This window comes from Schistocerca serialis, chromosome 9, assembly GCF_023864345.2.
Source record: "Schistocerca serialis cubense isolate TAMUIC-IGC-003099 chromosome 9, iqSchSeri2.2, whole genome shotgun sequence".
NCBI lineage: Eukaryota > Metazoa > Arthropoda > Insecta > Orthoptera > Acrididae > Schistocerca > Schistocerca serialis.
This window is the reverse complement of record NC_064646.1, coordinates 390,125,939-390,141,400: the sequence shown is the minus strand read 5'-3', so window position 1 is coordinate 390,141,400 and position 15,462 is coordinate 390,125,939. Positions and strand designations below refer to the sequence as shown.

General features: G+C 42.8%; 1 protein-coding gene across 1 annotated transcript in view; it reads left to right on the top strand.

Annotated features, from left to right (window-relative positions):
* Nucleotides 1–15,462, top strand: part of LOC126419638 (protein O-mannosyl-transferase TMTC2-like) — a 188,849-nt gene that overhangs the window by 48,821 nt on the left and 124,566 nt on the right. The window contains exon 4 of the mRNA XM_050086826.1: nucleotides 6,287–6,458. Coding sequence (XP_049942783.1) covers nucleotides 6,287–6,458 — 172 coding nt within the window. The remainder of the gene's footprint in view (nucleotides 1–6,286; nucleotides 6,459–15,462) is intronic.

The window sequence follows — 15,462 nt, the reverse complement described above, 5'->3', positions numbered from 1 at the left end:
ACTCTCACCTGCTGCCTAGCTCCAGAAGGAACACAGGAACATTCTTGAATGATCGGAACCATGAGGAATTTCACTATGACCCTGTACAGTATTAACGGACTCTCAGAAGAGAAGATGAATATTACATACTAAGAAGTTCGTAGATCCACTAATACTCCCCATACTTGGCTACAGTGGTGCTGATCTTCAAGCACTTCCGTACGAAAGCACACGCAGGCAAGAACTGGTGTGGATGCTTGTGTATGATACATCTGCGACGTACCCTTTCTCGACCATATTACACTAGCCTACGACCAGTTCTCACGGATAGGTGCGACAAGCGTAGAGACAATCGAACTCTATGTTTGCGCTATCATCTTCTCAGTCATTGCACTCCCTCTTATTTGTCTTCAGCTTTCTGCTATCTGAACAGCACAGCGGAAATACTCGATCTTAACAGAATAAAATTATGTCTGTACCTACCTGTCATGTATTATAAATCATTTTCTGTGTCTGATCGAGCTAAATAAGCAATATCCAACGTGAACCAAGTAAACATTGCACCGCAGATATTGCGGAAATGGAAAATACTATTGATGAGTGCTTTTCACAGAAGTGATTGGTAGTCTGTTTCTCGTTTTGTTAGCCAATAAACAATTTGCGGTAGCACATAGAAAGTGCACTTTTGGGCAGACTTACACTTTTTTAAATGGAACAATGTCTGTTGATATTAACAAACTAAACGTGGGTAAATTAGATTGACAGTGGTGGTTGTTACAGGACTCTAATGTGACGTCTACGAGATGTCGTATTTTGGAAAGTTCCAACACCAACACTTCTACAGTACTTGTGGTGCCCCACAGTAAAGAACAGCACAGGTGCATACGTTGGTTACGAGGATCCCGAGCAGTAACGAGACAACTGACCATCAAATGACACCCATCAGCGGAAAGACGCGCTTCTTTTCTGGTGTGGAACGACTGCAGCACGCGCGCAAGCATTTCAGCAGAGATGTCAGAGCAGGCTACAGTAATTCGTCGTAGCATATTTTCAGGTGTGGTTGATATGTCATTGTAGACAGTCTCTTTAAGTTTACCCCAAAAAGAAATTCTACTGGCGTCAAATCCGGTGAACGAGCCGGCCAAGGGACAGGTCCTCAGTGTCCAATGCAACGACTTGGAAACAGTTGCAATACTTCGTGCACTTTGGACTGAATAGCCATCATGTTGATGTCACAGATTCCTCCTACTGTTCAGAGGAACGTTTTCCAGCATCCGAGGAAGAGGCTGCGATTCATGTGCGTGTAGTTTTCTGTCTGTGAAAAACGGGCCTGCGAGGTGATGGTTCATTATCCCACACCACACGTTTACAATGCATGCACGCTGACGTTCCACTTAAGCCTACAGGGATTATCAACCGACCAATAGTGCATATTTCATCGGCTTATCTGGTCATGACTGGTAAATGAGGCTTCATCCAGATGTATCATCACATGATACATCTGGAGTGTCCTGTCGTACTACCCATGTACAGAAATTAAGACGATTCTCATAATCGTTTCCATGCAGCTCGTCATAGAGAGTGATATGATAGAAATGGAACCTGTGTAGATGGAGAATGTTACGGTCGCAGGTTCGAATGCTGCCTCGGGCATGGATGTCTGTGATGTCCTTAGGTTAGTTAGCTTTAAGTATCTCTAAATCTAGGGGATTGATGACCTCAGATGTTAGTTCCATAGTGCTCAGAGCCATTTGAACCATTTGATGGCGAATTCATAGGACACTTTCCTGTCTCTTGCCACTGCCTCGTGCGAATGGGCGGCAGCTAACGTGCGGATCAACTGCAACAGAACCAAAAACATTAATTTTTCCCTCTTCTGCCATCACTTGTTTCCTTCTGTCACGTTTGTAGGTTTTCACATACACTTACAAGTAACTGGTTCAAGAGAATGCTAAATAACTAGAATGCTAAATAACTGTCGAGATGATTGATGTCTATTGGCATATCTTGCCAGGTACACCATGCAAGAACGGACTGTATTATTCGTACACACTCCACACACCATGACCACGTCGGCTATCTCTGCATTGGTAAATCCCGCCGTCCAGTGACGATCTACTGCTTGGGCTGCCAGACACTAACTAGCGAGCCGCAATGAACGCAACAAACATCTAAGTACACTGTCAGCGAACATAACAACATTGTACTCCTCAACTAAGCAGATTCAATAGCATAAACAAGTGGCGGTGTGGAAACTTTTCAAAATACGATGTCCCGTAAAAGACTTGTACTAGAATCCTGCAACAAACACCAATGAAATTTAATTTACCCTAATTTTAGCTTGTTAATATCAATAGAAATTGTTCCATGTAAAATTTTGTATGTTTGCGCAAAAATACACTTTCGATGTATTATTACAGTCTCTTAATTGGCTAACAATAGGAGACTCTGACTACCAACCCACTCTGTGGAAACCTCACGTCAATAGCACTTTGCTGGCCGGGGTGGCCAAGCGGTTCTAGGCGCTACAGTCTGGAACCGCGCGGACCGCTACGGTCGCAGGTTCGAATCCTGCCTCGGGCATGGATGTGTGTGATGTCCTTAGGTTAGTTAAGTTTAAGTAGTTGTAAGTTCTAGGGGACTGATGACCTTAGAAGTTAAGTCCCATAGTGCTCAGAGCCATTTGAACCATCAATAGCACTTTCCATTTCCGCAATATTTGCAGTGCAAGCTTATGGTGGTTGACCCTGCATAACAAATGCCATCAAAGCTTTTACGACCAGTTGTATTACTCGCTTGTGAATGTTCTCGTGTGGTCGTGATCCATGAGGCTTATTTCTTCCTAACGTTTAGTCCAAAGCTGCGTTGGGTATCTTCAGAGGTGCTCCTGTCACCAGAGTCTTGACGACTAACGAATCAGACCTCAGTGAACAACATGCATAGTGTGAAAATGTGGCATGACTTACAGAGATAGATAATCTTTGTCAACAGGAAAACTTGTCTATTCAACTGCTATGTGTCCATTTTGTAAAGCTGGAGTTTTTATATCATTGTCGTTAAGAATGTCCCAATGTTTATATAGTTTGGTTGCTTCTCTATAAAGTTCTGGAATATTTCGTCATTCTAGATTTTTTTTTGGAAAACTTCACGTTATGGTATGCTGACTTCCCGTTATGATATGCTGACTGAAGAGCTCACTGCACTACACCTGATTGTTCTACCTTCCATAACCGATTTCTATGCTCCTTCAGATGTCCATCCATGCTTGTCTCCATAGTTCAGATGTGGTCCTCATGACACATGCATGGAATCTTATATAACTCGCATGCCGTCAGAGGAGGACGTTTATCCTTTACGGATGTTAGGACCAGAGATTTTTAAATTTTTTTTTGGGGGGGGGGGGGAGAATCCGAAAATTATTCTCGTTTTATATTTCTGGAAAATCTTACCGATGCGTATCAGTTATGTTTCTAATAAAAGAAAGAGAAACTTTCTTTTGCTATCATTATTTTTAGGGCTTCGTATCTCTGTCGGTAAGAACGGAACCAATATAGGAAAACTTTGTCATCCGTCCGTCTGTCTGTCCGATTATTAAAAACCGTTTCTCTCAGGAATGCGTAAACGAATCAAGATCACATTTACGTATAAAAATATGAAGCAGCAAAGTCAGTGCAATCAAAAGAAAGAGCCCACCAGTGTGAATCGCTGCAGGGTGTCATACCTGGGATCTTAAGCTGCAACACCGTGTAGATGGTTTCCAAAAGTCGATCCCACTGCTAGAGACCTGTTATTTGCTGGCAATAGCTTTCTATATGAGCTCTTAATATTCATATACCGGGCGACAATCACTGAACTGTGTGGAATTAAATCGTCTTAACTTCTGAACGATTTGCGTTATATTCAAACTGCGCGATTGGCCGCTGGCCGTGATGGGAATTAATAAGTGAGCATGCATGGTATCGTTTAGCAACGAAGCTCACTTTCATTTGGATGTGTTCACCAGTAAGCACAATTAGCGCATTTGAGGGACTGAGAATTAGCACTTCACTATCGAGAAGTCTCTTCGCCCACAACGGGTGACGGTGTGATGTGCAGTGTCCAGCCACGGAATAATCGGTGCGATATTCCTGGATGAGACGGTGCCTACCGGACGCTGATTTGGACAAGATGTGTTTCATGCAAGACGGAGCTAGACCCCATCGACGCAGGGGAGTATTTGACGTCATGGAGGAGCCCTTTGGGGATCGCATTCTGGCTCTGGGGTACCCAGAGGCCAGTGGCATGGGCTTCGATTGACAGTCATTTCTCCGGATCTTAACACATGCGACTCCTTTTTGTATTAAATACGAGGTGTTCAGCAATAACTCCAAAACCATTTCTGACTCTGACACTTCATCGGGTCATGCAGAATTTCGCTATTCGTCTGCTCCAAATTATTGCCACTCATGGCAGTCTAACATGTCATAACTTAAATCCGTACATCTGTAGTGACGTTTACATGTTGAATAAAGCATGTGCACCCCGTAGTTTGTAACTACACTACAGGCCATTAAAACCGCTACACCACGAAGATGACCTGCTACAGACGCGAAATTTAACCGACAGGAAGAAGATGAGGTGATATGCATAAGATTAGCTTTTCAGAGCATTCACACAAGGTTGGCGGCGGTGGCGACACCTACATCGTGCTGACATGAGGAAAGTTTCCAACCGATTTCTCATACACAAACAGCAGTTGACCGGCGTTGCCTGGTGAAACGTTGTTGTGATGCCTCGTGTAAGAAGGAGAAATGCGTACCATCACGTTTCCGACTTTGATAATGGTCGGATTGTAGCCTATCGCGATTGCGGTTTATCGTATCGCGACATTGCTGCTCGCGTTGGTCGAGATCCAGTGACTGTTAGCAGAATATGGAATCGGTGGGTTCAGGAGGGTAATACGGAACACCGTGCTGGATCCCAACGGCCTCGTATCACTATCAGTCCAGATGACAGGCATTTTATCCGCATGGCTGGAACGGATCGTGCAGCCACGTCTCGATCCCTGAGTCAACACATGGAGGCGTTTGCAGGACAACAACCATCAGCACGAACAGTTCGATGACGTTTGCAGCAGTATGGACTAACAGCTCGGAGACCATGGGTGCGGTTACCCTTGGCGCTGCATCACAGACAGGAGCGCCTGTGAGGGTGTACTCAACGTCGAACCTGGGTGCACGAATAGCAAAACGTCATTTTTTCGGATGAAACCAGGTTCTGTTTACAGCATCATGATGGTCGCATCCGCGTTTGGCGACATTGCGGTGAACGCACATTGGAAGCGTGTATTCGTCATTACCATACAGGCGTATCACCTGGCGTGATTTTATGGCGTCCCATTGGTTGCACGTCTCGGTCATCTCTTGTTCGCATTGACGGCACTTTGGACAGTGGACGTTACATTTCAGATGTGTTACGACCCGTGGTTCTACCCTTCATTCGATCCCTGCGAAACTCCACATTTCAGCAGGATAATGCACGACCGCATGTTGCAGGTCCTGTACGGGCCTTTCTGGATACAGCAAATGTTCGACTTCTGTCCTGGCCAGCACATTCTCCAGATCTCTCACCAATTGAAAACGTCTGGTCAATGGTGGCCGAGCAACTGGCTCGTCCCAATACGCCAGGCACTACTCTCGATGAACTGTGGTATCGTGTTGAAGCTGCATGTGCAGCTGTACCTGTACACGCCATCCAAGCTCTGTTTGGCTCAATGTCCAGGCGTACCAAGACCGTTATTACGGCCAGAGGTGGTTGTTCTGGGTACTGATTTCTCAGGATCTATGCACCAAAATTACGTAAAATGTACTCATATGTCAGTTCTGGTATAATATATTTGTCATCTGTATTTCTTCTTGGTGTAGCAATTTTAATGGCCAGTGGTGTAACTTACCTTTCTTTCATGTAGTTGAATAATTGCCACCCTGTTCCTGCCTCTGTTGTCTTGAAATACCCCATTAATTTTCCTTGTCTTTCCGCTAGTCATGTATACTAGTCATGTATACTTATACATCCTTTCACTTCTCGCCTAGTCACTTCTGCTTGGCCATTTTGCACTTCCTAGGATTCCCATTCTCTATACGTCTCTATTCTCTTATGCAAGCTGCATTTTTAATTGAAGTCGCTTAATATTTTGTTGAAGTTTGGACTGAAGATAAGTTTACAGTTGATAACCAAACTCATTAATCTAGACAAGTAGCGGACAAAACACGTTGGTGGTGTAGCGACGTCAGGCTACTACTGTGCGTGGGCCACTTGTTGCCGGCAGGAGCAGAGCCAGCGGCGGGCCGCTGCTGCAGTTGGTGGCGTGCGTTCTTCTGAGCGCATGCGCGCTGCTCTTCAAGGAGACGGGCATCGCGGCGCTCGCCATCTGCGTCGCCTACGACGTGGCGCTGCTCGCAGAGAGGGGCATCGCCGGGCCGCGGCAGCTGCTCGCCACTGTCAGTACTCCACTCATCTTTCAAACAAAGGCGCCGCCTTAGCGAGCCTTCTTTTCTTGGCTTTGGCTTTCAGCTTGAGTTAGTTAGTTTCATGTTTCATAGATGATCTGAACGATTCTTTTATCATAATGCTGCGGAACGAGTCAGTTTGCATGATATGTATATGTGATTAATGCTAACATTAATGAACACATTACCAATTTCATCCGTACTGATAGGACTATACTTTTTTCTTACCGGCTACTAGTTTTAAAGTAGAAATTCGTAACTGAATAGAATCAGTTCTCTAGGAAAAATGGTTTTAAAATTAGATTTAAAATTTGCTTCGTTGCCTGTCAGATATCTTTTTTTTTTTTTGGGAAAATGATCAAAAAATTTGCTTGCTGCATATTGAACTCCATTCTGTGCCATTGACAGCTTTGACAGTGGGTAACAAAGCTGATTTTACCCTCTTGTGTTGTAGATGTGAACAACTCTGATCTTTTAAAAATGCGATAGACTACTTACGACTAATTTCATTAGCCAATATATGCATTGCAACGGCGCAGTTAAAATGCCTAGCTCCTTGAACAGGTACCTACGTACGTGGGTGAAAACCATGTATTGTTGTTGCTGCTCGCTTATGTGCTATCAATACTTTCTTTCTAAGTGATGAGTTACGCCATAAAATGACTCCACGTGTCATTATTGCAAAATATGCCACGAGGTTGATAGCTTTTATAATTGCGTAGGCTCACGTGGCCAGTCAGTCAACATAAAAGTTTTCTGGGTTTGGTACCGCGTCATAATGTAAAAACTACTGCTCCTATATTTTATGTTGATTGATAGCTTTGTTGTCAAGATTAGCAATTATACGAGGAACAAAGGAAACTAAACTTAATTGTCTGAGAAGCTGAGTAATATGTTTCTTCCACTTCAAGTTTTCATCAATACGAACACCCAAAAATTTGGAGCGTACTACGCTATATACTGACTCCTGCTCATGTACTACATCAGTTCTTGGTATGATTCTATTTGTTGTACAGAAATGAATGGAGTGTGCTTTTTTCAAAATTTAGGGAGAGTCCATTTTCAGAGAATCACTTAGTAATTCTTTCGAAAATAGCAGTTTCCGTTGCTTCTGTTACTTTCCCTCTGGTGGGATTTCTTATAACACTAGTTTCGTCAACGAAAAGTACCAATTTTGCTTGTTGAATGTTAAATAAAAGGCCATCAAAATATATAAGAAGCTGGAGTGGACCGAAAATTGAAACGTGGGGTGTAAGAAATAGGAGTGAACCGAAAATTGAAACCTGTGGGGCTCCCTTAGAAATTATTTCCCCAGACACTAAAATTTTCTGCCTTTCCGACGTTGTCTCAATTATTCAGCACAACCTTTTACATTCTGTTTGTCAAACCAGCTCTTTACACACTCAGACGTCTTGGGAAGATCACAAAAAAACCAGTTGTTGATATATTATTATCTACAGCCCGTACTCTTTGATGAGTGAATGTATAAACAGCATTCTCAATATCTGTTTTGATGAAAGAGAGCTATTACACTAGCTAGCAATGGTTGATGAGATATGGTTACCTGCTGTATAAAATCAGTTTGCTGATTGGCACACGACTTACATTTAAAATTAATCTGATTGATATCTCTTATTGTCACTTCATCACCTTCCCAAAAAGGTTTATCCCGAACTTGTATTGGAGAAGATGACTGGGCACTGAACTATGATTCAATCTCACGTTTTCTAATCATCAGCCTTGTGACTGGCCCCTATGTGGCCCGCCACGAATTCCTCTCCTGCGTAAAACTTTTTCATCTCAGAGAACCACATGCAACCTACGTCCTCGACTATTGGCTGGGCGAATTTCAATCTCTGTCTTCTTTACAGTTTTTACCCTTTACGGCTCTTCTAGTACCATCGAGATTGTTTCCTGATGTCTTAGCGCACGTCCTGCCCCCTGTTCTTGTCCTTGTTTTCCATGTGTTCCTTTCTTCGCCGATTCTGCGGAGAACCTTCTCTTTTTTTATCAGACCACTTAATTTTCAATATTATTCTGTAGCACCATATCTCAAACTTTTCGACTCACTTCTGTTCCAGTTTTCTAATTGTCCATGATGTACCCCAAACGTACATTATGAAAAATTTATTCATCAGATTAAGGCCTATGTTTGATACCAGTGGACTTCTCCCTGACAGAAATTCCCTCTTATCCTTTGTTAGTTTGCTTTTTATGTCCTCCTTGCTTCGTGCGTTATAGGTAATTTTGCATCCAAATCAGCAGAGCTCCTTAACTTCGTCTATGTCTTGACCACCAATTTTCATCTTAAGACTCCTTCTATTTCCATTTCTGGTGCGTTTTGTTGTCTTTGTCTTTTTCGGGTTTACTCTTAGTCCGCATTCTGCACTCATCAGACTTTTCATACCACCCAACGGATCATGTACTTGATCTTCACATTCACTGAGAATAGCAATGTTATCAGCAAATTTCGTCATTGGTTTCCTCTTACCAGAATTTTATTCCCACCCTCGAACGTTTCTTTTATTTTCATCATTGGTCTTTCGATGTGTAGATTGAGCAGTAAGGGCGGAAGTCTGCATCCCTATCATACATTTTTAATCTGAGAACTTAGTTCTTGATCTTCCAGTTTGTGTCCCTGTTGGTCCTTGTGGATATTTCATATTATCCGTCTTGCCCTTCAGCTTAATCCTATTTCCCTCAGAATTTGAAACATTTTGCATCATTTTACGTCGTCGATCGCTTTTTCCAGGTCGACAAATCTTGAGGTCTTGATTTTTCCTCAGCGTTGCATCCATTATCAAGCGTAACCTCAGAATTGCCTGTCTAGTGCCTTTTCCTTTCCTAAAGCATAAGCCATCGCCATCTAGCTGATCCTAACTTTTCTTTTCAATTCATCTCTGTATTATTCTTGTCAGTGGCTTCAGATTTCGGAATCTCTGTCTGACTATGATATTATTCATCGGGAACCTTCCCATGTCTCTATGTCTTTTCCAAGTATACTTCCTCCTCTTGCGGTTTTTGAACAGAATATTCACTACTAACACCTGAAATTTTGTGTAGAACTCAATTATTTTTTCGTCCCTCTCATTTCTACTGCCAAACCCAAACGTCGTGTAACAATTTATTCTATGCCTTCCTCTACAGTAACGTTACTATACCCCGTGATTTTCATCTCTGTTTACGTATTGTATTACCCGTTTCATACCCTCATATAGTTTCTCTATTTCTTCATCTGCTGGTTGGTACCGTTGCCACGTATACTAGAACTATTGTTAAGTTTCTTTAATTTATGTCTATAGTCACAATCTTTTTTGTTTAACAGATTACCGGTTTCGGTCTTTAATGACCATCATCAGATCTGTTTCATAAAAACAAAGTCCTAATCTAGTGCTCTTTTTATGAAACAGGTCTGATGATGGTCATTAAAGACCGAAACCGGTAATCTGTTAAACAAAAAGGATTGTGACCATAGACGTAAATTAAAGGAACTTATTACATATACAGGTCACTGTGTTTTTTCGCGACGATGTCGCAGCTTATGGAACTATTGCTGTCGACGTTGGCTTGCTGTCTAATTCGATAAGAACAATCTAGTGACTTAGCTGTTCACAGTAGCTGACTCTCTGGCCTGCTTTCCTATTCATAACGAATGCTACTCCCGTTATACCAGTTTCTGCTACTGTTGATATTACCCTACTTTCGTCTTGTCTTCTTTCTATTGAACTTCATTGACTCAGTCTACAACTAGACCGACTCTTTTCATTTCCCTTTACAGATTTTGTAGCTTTCCTGTTACGTATGAACTTCTTACATTCTATCCTCCGCCTCGTAGAATATTATCCTGCCGTTGGTTATTCAATCTTTTCCTCGTGGTCTCCTCCCAGAGATTCGAGTTGAGGACTAACCCTCAATCTTTTGGCATTGATGAGATATTCATCCACAAGCCACATGCCTTGTGGATACACATTATGTGTCTACAATACAGTTTACTTCCATTGCTTTTCACATCTTCATGCCGTTGATGACTACTAATTATGGAACTTACTACCTTTTTATTTGCCTTAATTGTGTGGCAAAATGACTTCGAGGAAATAATGGCATGTACACTGATGTGCAAAGCTTCACGGCGAAAGTTATTTTCACATGGCGTATCACTGCTAAGTAACATAGCTCGATGTAAGTTTGCACCATACATAGGAAGAACTGTTACAGTGTAGTACAGAAGGTATCTCAATTAAATATGCTACGTCTTACAGAAATGGCACTTACATTCAGAAACGATACTTAATCTGAAGTCACAGAGATTTATGATCGTCCCCTGCACATTACTAAAGGCGAGGCGGAACATGGTCCTTAACACGGTGTGTGTTGGCCACAGACAGCAGTTCGTGCTCTGCACCGTGCTCCCGTACTGGCCACACAGTTGATAAGCCGTTCTTGTGATGCGGTATTTCCATTCCTCCACCAGTGCGGTTGACAACTGCTGGATGGTCATTGGTGCATGTGGACGTGCTGGATTATGTCTGCCCAGTCCATCCCACACGTGCTCGATGGAATTTATGCCGGAGAAACCAGTAGGTCAGTCATTCGCCGAATGTGCTATCACTCCACGAGCTCCCAAAGCTCCCAACACCGCCACTGTTCGATGCGACGCTGTAGTGTTATTCAGATACACAGGACAACTCACGATCCGAGAGTTCCACACGAAACTTAATTATGTACATTGATACTAGGAATACGTGTGTGTGGCGTAGTGGCATGGTGCAGGTCTTTCTACTGGACGCCACTTCAGCGACTTCCGTGTCCGTAACCTACCACAGTTATGCAACCGGGAATGGGGAACCTACAGTTTAACGTGGAATCCGAAACCACGCGTTGTTTCTGGTGCCTCCTCACATCATTGAGAGATAAAGCTTAGATTATAACTAAGACAAACATCCGCGTTCAGCCTCCCGGTTTCCAGGCAAGCGCTTTTCCGCTGGACCACCAGGGCCGACGTGTATACAGATTGTTTACCTTTTCGTTTTTACAAGCAAGGAGAGCATCAAAATATTATATGACATAAATGGTATATTTTCAGTGCATTGACTTAGAAGCTTAGGTTTTTGCACTACCAACAGACAATACAAACTAAATTAAAGTAAACTCCGTCCGAACAGGCCTTGGAAGGTCCAACGGTGCCGACCTGCTGCCGTGTCATCCTCAGCCCACAGGCGTCACTGAATGCGGATATGGAGGGGCATGTGGTCAGCACACCGCTCTCCGGGTCGTATGTCAGTTTACGACACTGGAGCCACTACTTCTCAATCAAGTAGCCCTCAGTTTGCCTCACAAGGGCTGAGTGCACCCCGCTTGCTAACAGCGCTCGGCAGACCGGATGGTCACCCATCCAAGTGCTGGTCGAGCCCGACAGGAGTTAACTTCGGTGATTTGACGGGAAACGGAATACGTCTTAGCACCTGACATAAATTTCAGTTTGATACAGAGCAAAGGGGTTTTAATAGAAGAACAGACAGAAAGACGGAAAACAAATGCAAAAAATGTATGTTATATAAATACAAATTAAGAATTTTAGAATTTCTTCCTTTATTTGTACTCTGAATTTTTGCTTGTTGTAAAATTTCACGCTTCTAGGACAACGGTAAGTACCCAATAGGTTTTGATGAGTGATTTTGGGACAAAATTTGTGACATAAATGGCCGTATCTTTTAAGTGCATTGACATATAAGCTTAGATGTCCACACCACCAAGAGACTGTAGAAAGTGACATGTATTTCAATTTGATATCTCCGACCGTTCCTAAGAAAAAGTCCCACAGACAGACAGACAGACTGACTGACAGACAACGAAGTGACCCTCTAAGACTACGATTCTATCGATTTAAGAACGGAAACCTAAAACTGAAGTCAGGGCCGAATACACCCTTGAAAAGGCCCACCTGGAGAAGGACTGTAGTGACACAATAACGTTGTCCTGTGACTGTACCGTGTTCAAAGATTCTGAGGTGTCTATGTCCATGCAATATTATACCTCCCTATACCAAAACAATCATATTCGATCATATTCCTGGGTGCATAACGTATCCCCACCTGTTACCATATGAGAGTACGTCTAAAATCGCTACTCAGACTGAACCTGCTCACAACCGAGACCAGCACGCGATCCCTCTCCTATAAGGTTCAGTCCCTGGTCTGTATCCACCAGTGCAAAAGGTGCCCCCGATTTGCGGTGTCAGCGGAACACTACGTACTGGTTACTGGACAAAGTTTCCCCACCCTTTCGCCCCGCCCCTCTCCCTCCAGGCGGTTTCCGTGCCACTGTGGAGTGTCAGATGGCGTGACTTGCAATCCTGTTAAATGTAGGTGCAATTGCACCCGCTTCATCGGCTGCTGTAGTTGACCGTGCTCGCTACTTCATCTCCTTAGGGCAGCGGTATATGTTGTTCAAATGTGTGTGAAATCTTATGGGACTTAACTGCTAAGGTCATCAGTCCCTAAGCTTACACACTACTTAACCTAAATTATCCTAAGGACAAACACACACACCCATATCCGAGGGAGGACTCGAACCTCCGCCGGGACCAGCCACACAGTCCATGACTGCAGCGCCCAAGACCGCTCGGCTAATCCCGCGCGGCGGTATATGTTGTTCAGAGCGTTTTCCATGAACATGAAACAATACTGCGAGCAGTCCCAAACTTGTGGCCTACACTTGTCACACTTTGTCCTTCTTTCACTTCCCCGATTATTCTTCCCCGTGTGAAGTCATCGATACGATATCTACGGGTGATGTTGTAATGAAGAACACCACAGCGCACCGTGGCTGCTTGCTTATTGACACATATGATGTTTTGCTGTTCCTTCGACTGCCTCGTGTTGTGGGGCCTGGTCCATTTGACGCTATAGTCACGCACACCCCACGCCATGTGACTTTCCGCTCTCTGTGCACCACTAGGGACCTCTGGCAACGTGCTCCCGCACATTCATTCGTGTCTACCGAATAGTTAATATGTTATCTTACTTTGATCTATATCGTCCTTAAATTTTCCAGATCGACGTATTTTTCCGGTATATTGCCTTTCACTACATACCGATGATTTACATTAATCTTCCTATTGGTGGCTTGTTTTACATAACGTACCTAACAGGTCTAATGATGGCAATAAGCTGTTTTTAACTCTGCCACTCTGAGTAGTGGTCTTTGTAACTCATCGATTACTTAATTACATTAATTTTAGCGTGTTCCTTCATCCACTTACGTTTTATCCTATTTCCCGAGAGACAGATAGTTTTATTTTCCTTGGTGGCTTTCATAATGTCCATTAACAGTGAATTAGCTTTCTTGAGAAGCGCTGGTGTCTGCATATCTTTGAGCAAGCGTTTACAATCCGTTAATATCAAAATGTTTCTAATCTGAGGCCCTGCAAGAAAAGCTGCATGAATAGTTGTGGTTTCTGCACAAAAACTGTAAGTCTCAGTTAGAAATGAACTCAGTTTCGTGTAACGTGTACTTGGACATAGGAAGACGCTACCCAGTCTGCCGTCATCTGCGGTTTTGTAAACGTATCGTTAGGTAGTCGCACAGAAACTTTTTAAACAGTGTATGCACGTAGTAGCTTTCTTACGGTTTGTATAAATGTAAGATAAGCACTTGAATAACTGGGAAAATTCTGTACACTGTAGTTCTTAATGAGTTAACGGAAACTAAGTTTGTTTAAATTTCGACATTAGGCAATTTTCCAGAGGTTCTTATAGTGTACATAAATGTTTAATAGAAATTAAACTTTATATGCCATACGAGTATAAAGTTGACAGCATTAAATGAATAATGGCTACATAATTAAATAATGATATAATTGTTTGTGATACAATTACATAATTACTTTCTTGTTATATGTTGAATATGTAATGTGCGTTACTGATTCCATTACATTTTGAATGTATGTGAAAGCTTGATTGCAAAACATTGATATTTCAGTCGTTCCTGTAAGAGACTTACCGTATCATAAACGGAATCCTCGGGCCTATAGAAGAGTGTAGTACAGTTATTTAAGCACAAACATTCAGCTGCAACAAAGATCTGTTCCCAAAGGCTTCTGCATAATTTGCTCAAGCCTCAAAACCTGTCTCGGGTCAACTGCTGTACGGGAAAGCTCAAAAAAATTACACTGGAGAAGTTCAAATCCGTATACCACATCGTACAGCAGGGGAAACTTAACTTTATATATTCATGCGAAGTGAAAAATAAACAGCTATCATGTCTCTGCGTCGTCTGAGATGAACCATAAGCAACAAATGAAGTTCGTCAGTGAGGAACATCCCAGAAATTGGCTGTTTGTTTCTTTAGTTACAGTGGGCGTGACCCATTCATTTGCACTGACCTAAGAACGAGAAATGGAGAACGGTTATGGAACTGCTTTCCTCAAGTCATCAATGGTATCAACAAAAGCAACAGCAAACATCTCACCAGCCTGCATTATGACAATGCAGCTATGGAAACTATCTCACTGCGTCTTTTTGTTCCCTTACGCCAAACAGAATACGCGCGGACAACTTTCTTCCAAAATCATATTTTTGGGCTCCAAGATCAGAGTTTAGAGAACGTTTCCGGACCTGGCTGGAATGCAGGCAAAAGTGCATAAATTTTAAAGGGAAACATTTTGAGAAACAAAAAACCGATTTGAAGTAAAATATACTTTTCATTTATTGCCTTGAGACGCGACATGAAATCACGCAGGAGCCCTACAACCATGACGTAACTTGGCAGCTTATCCCACTGCTGAATAGGTATCTAGAGTAACTGGTCATTTGCTGTTCCGAAAATCCTAATTTGTTGACGCGTTTCAGACACAGCCCATCAGCCGAACGTCAGAAATAAAAGTCTTGATATAGAGTATGGAGTCACATGTATCTGTCGCCAACATCAGAAGTCAACTGAAATCAGTGAACGGCCACCACACGGTACGGGAATTGTACTGCGACAGCCGACGCCT